The 1,321-nt window shown below is 33.2% G+C and overlaps 1 protein-coding gene across 1 annotated transcript; it reads left to right on the plus strand.

The window, feature by feature from the left end:
- Positions 1-177: 177 nt before the first annotated feature.
- On the plus strand, positions 178-1,065 carry LOC111786860 (serine/threonine-protein kinase ATM-like; the record flags this gene model as incomplete). Its single annotated transcript, XM_023667069.1, has 5 exons — positions 178-267; positions 344-406; positions 484-624; positions 715-771; positions 1,006-1,065. Coding segments are annotated over exons 1-5 (363 nt in total), but the record flags the coding sequence as incomplete, so codon positions are not given.
- Between the last annotated feature and the right edge of the window lie 256 nt (positions 1,066-1,321).

A 1,321-nucleotide genomic window follows, 5' to 3' on the forward strand; every position in this document is an offset into this window, starting at 1 on the left:
ATTTTAATTTTCGTTTGTTTCCTTTTATTTTTCTGTCTATACTTTGTAGAGTTGGCACTTTTGTACTCTTTTTAACTGGTCAAACACTGATGAAAAGTTTTGTTTCTTGTTAAAAAAATTCATGTCATATTTTAAGAAAAGAAAATAAGTGTCTAATATAATTTTAAAATCTTGTAGGTTCAATCGTATAAATTTATACCTCTAGTTTACCAGATTGCTTCAAGAATGGGCTGCTCGAAGGATGGTCAAGGCACAAATAATTTTCAGGTTCTTAAGGCAGTAGTAAGTTTCTATTGGCATTTGATGTATGGGTTTATTTTGACGAGACCTTCCAATTGTGCAGGTAGCGTTGGTTTCTCTCGTGAAAAAAATGGCTATAGACCATCCGTACCACACAATACATCAGGTATTTGACTAAATTTTTCTGTCAATGTTATACTTTCACTTTGCTTTTTAGACATTTTTTTCAACTGATTTTTGCAGCTTCTTGCTCTGGCAAACGGTGATCGTGTCAAAGATAAACAACGCAGCAGAAACTCATTTATTGTGGATATGGACAAAAAACTTGCAGCGGAATATCTATTAAAGGAGTTAACATCCTACCATGGAGCTCTGATTAAACAAGTATTTCATAAAACTTTGATTTTTTCTTTAATATATGGTTATGTTGAAATTTCACGTGTATGCATATATAAACTAAACCTACTAACATAGGTCAAGCAAATGGTGGAAATTTATATCAAGCTTGCAGAATTGGAGACAAGGAGAGAGGTCAGTCGTGAAAAGAATTTGCAATTATGTTTCTTTCCACCCTGGGAAGTCCTAGTTAGTTTTCTTTTCAATATTATCTTTGACTTTTTAAAATTCACCCACCGTGGGGCTCAAACCTACGACCACAAGGTTAAAAGCCTTGCGCTTTACCAACTAAGCTAGACGAACTAGTGTAATATTATCTTCGACTTTTTGTGAAAGTTTGATTGTTTTTTTCCCCAAATTGCACGGCAGGATACTAATAAAAGGATGATACTTCCAAGAGAACTGCGTAGTCTTCGGCCACTGGAACTTGTAGGTTTTTCTCTCTCCATTTATTAGGTTAGGGTTTTTGGTTAATATTCGTAATTCAATTCATGATTCAAGATGCATGTTTAAAGGAATGTTCTTTGATCGTATCAGTAATCTAATTATTTTTCCTGGAAATCAGAGAGATTTTATTTAATATAGTTTATCTGGTAAACTTTGATCTATTTGAAGACATTCAGGCCTTGCCTGTTCTCTATACATTTGTTTTTATATATTTTTTATTTCCAAGAAATTGGCTGTG

The sequence above is a fragment of the Cucurbita pepo genome, unplaced genomic scaffold, assembly GCF_002806865.2.
Source record: "Cucurbita pepo subsp. pepo cultivar mu-cu-16 unplaced genomic scaffold, ASM280686v2 Cp4.1_scaffold003089, whole genome shotgun sequence".
Classification (NCBI taxonomy): domain Eukaryota; kingdom Viridiplantae; phylum Streptophyta; class Magnoliopsida; order Cucurbitales; family Cucurbitaceae; genus Cucurbita; species Cucurbita pepo.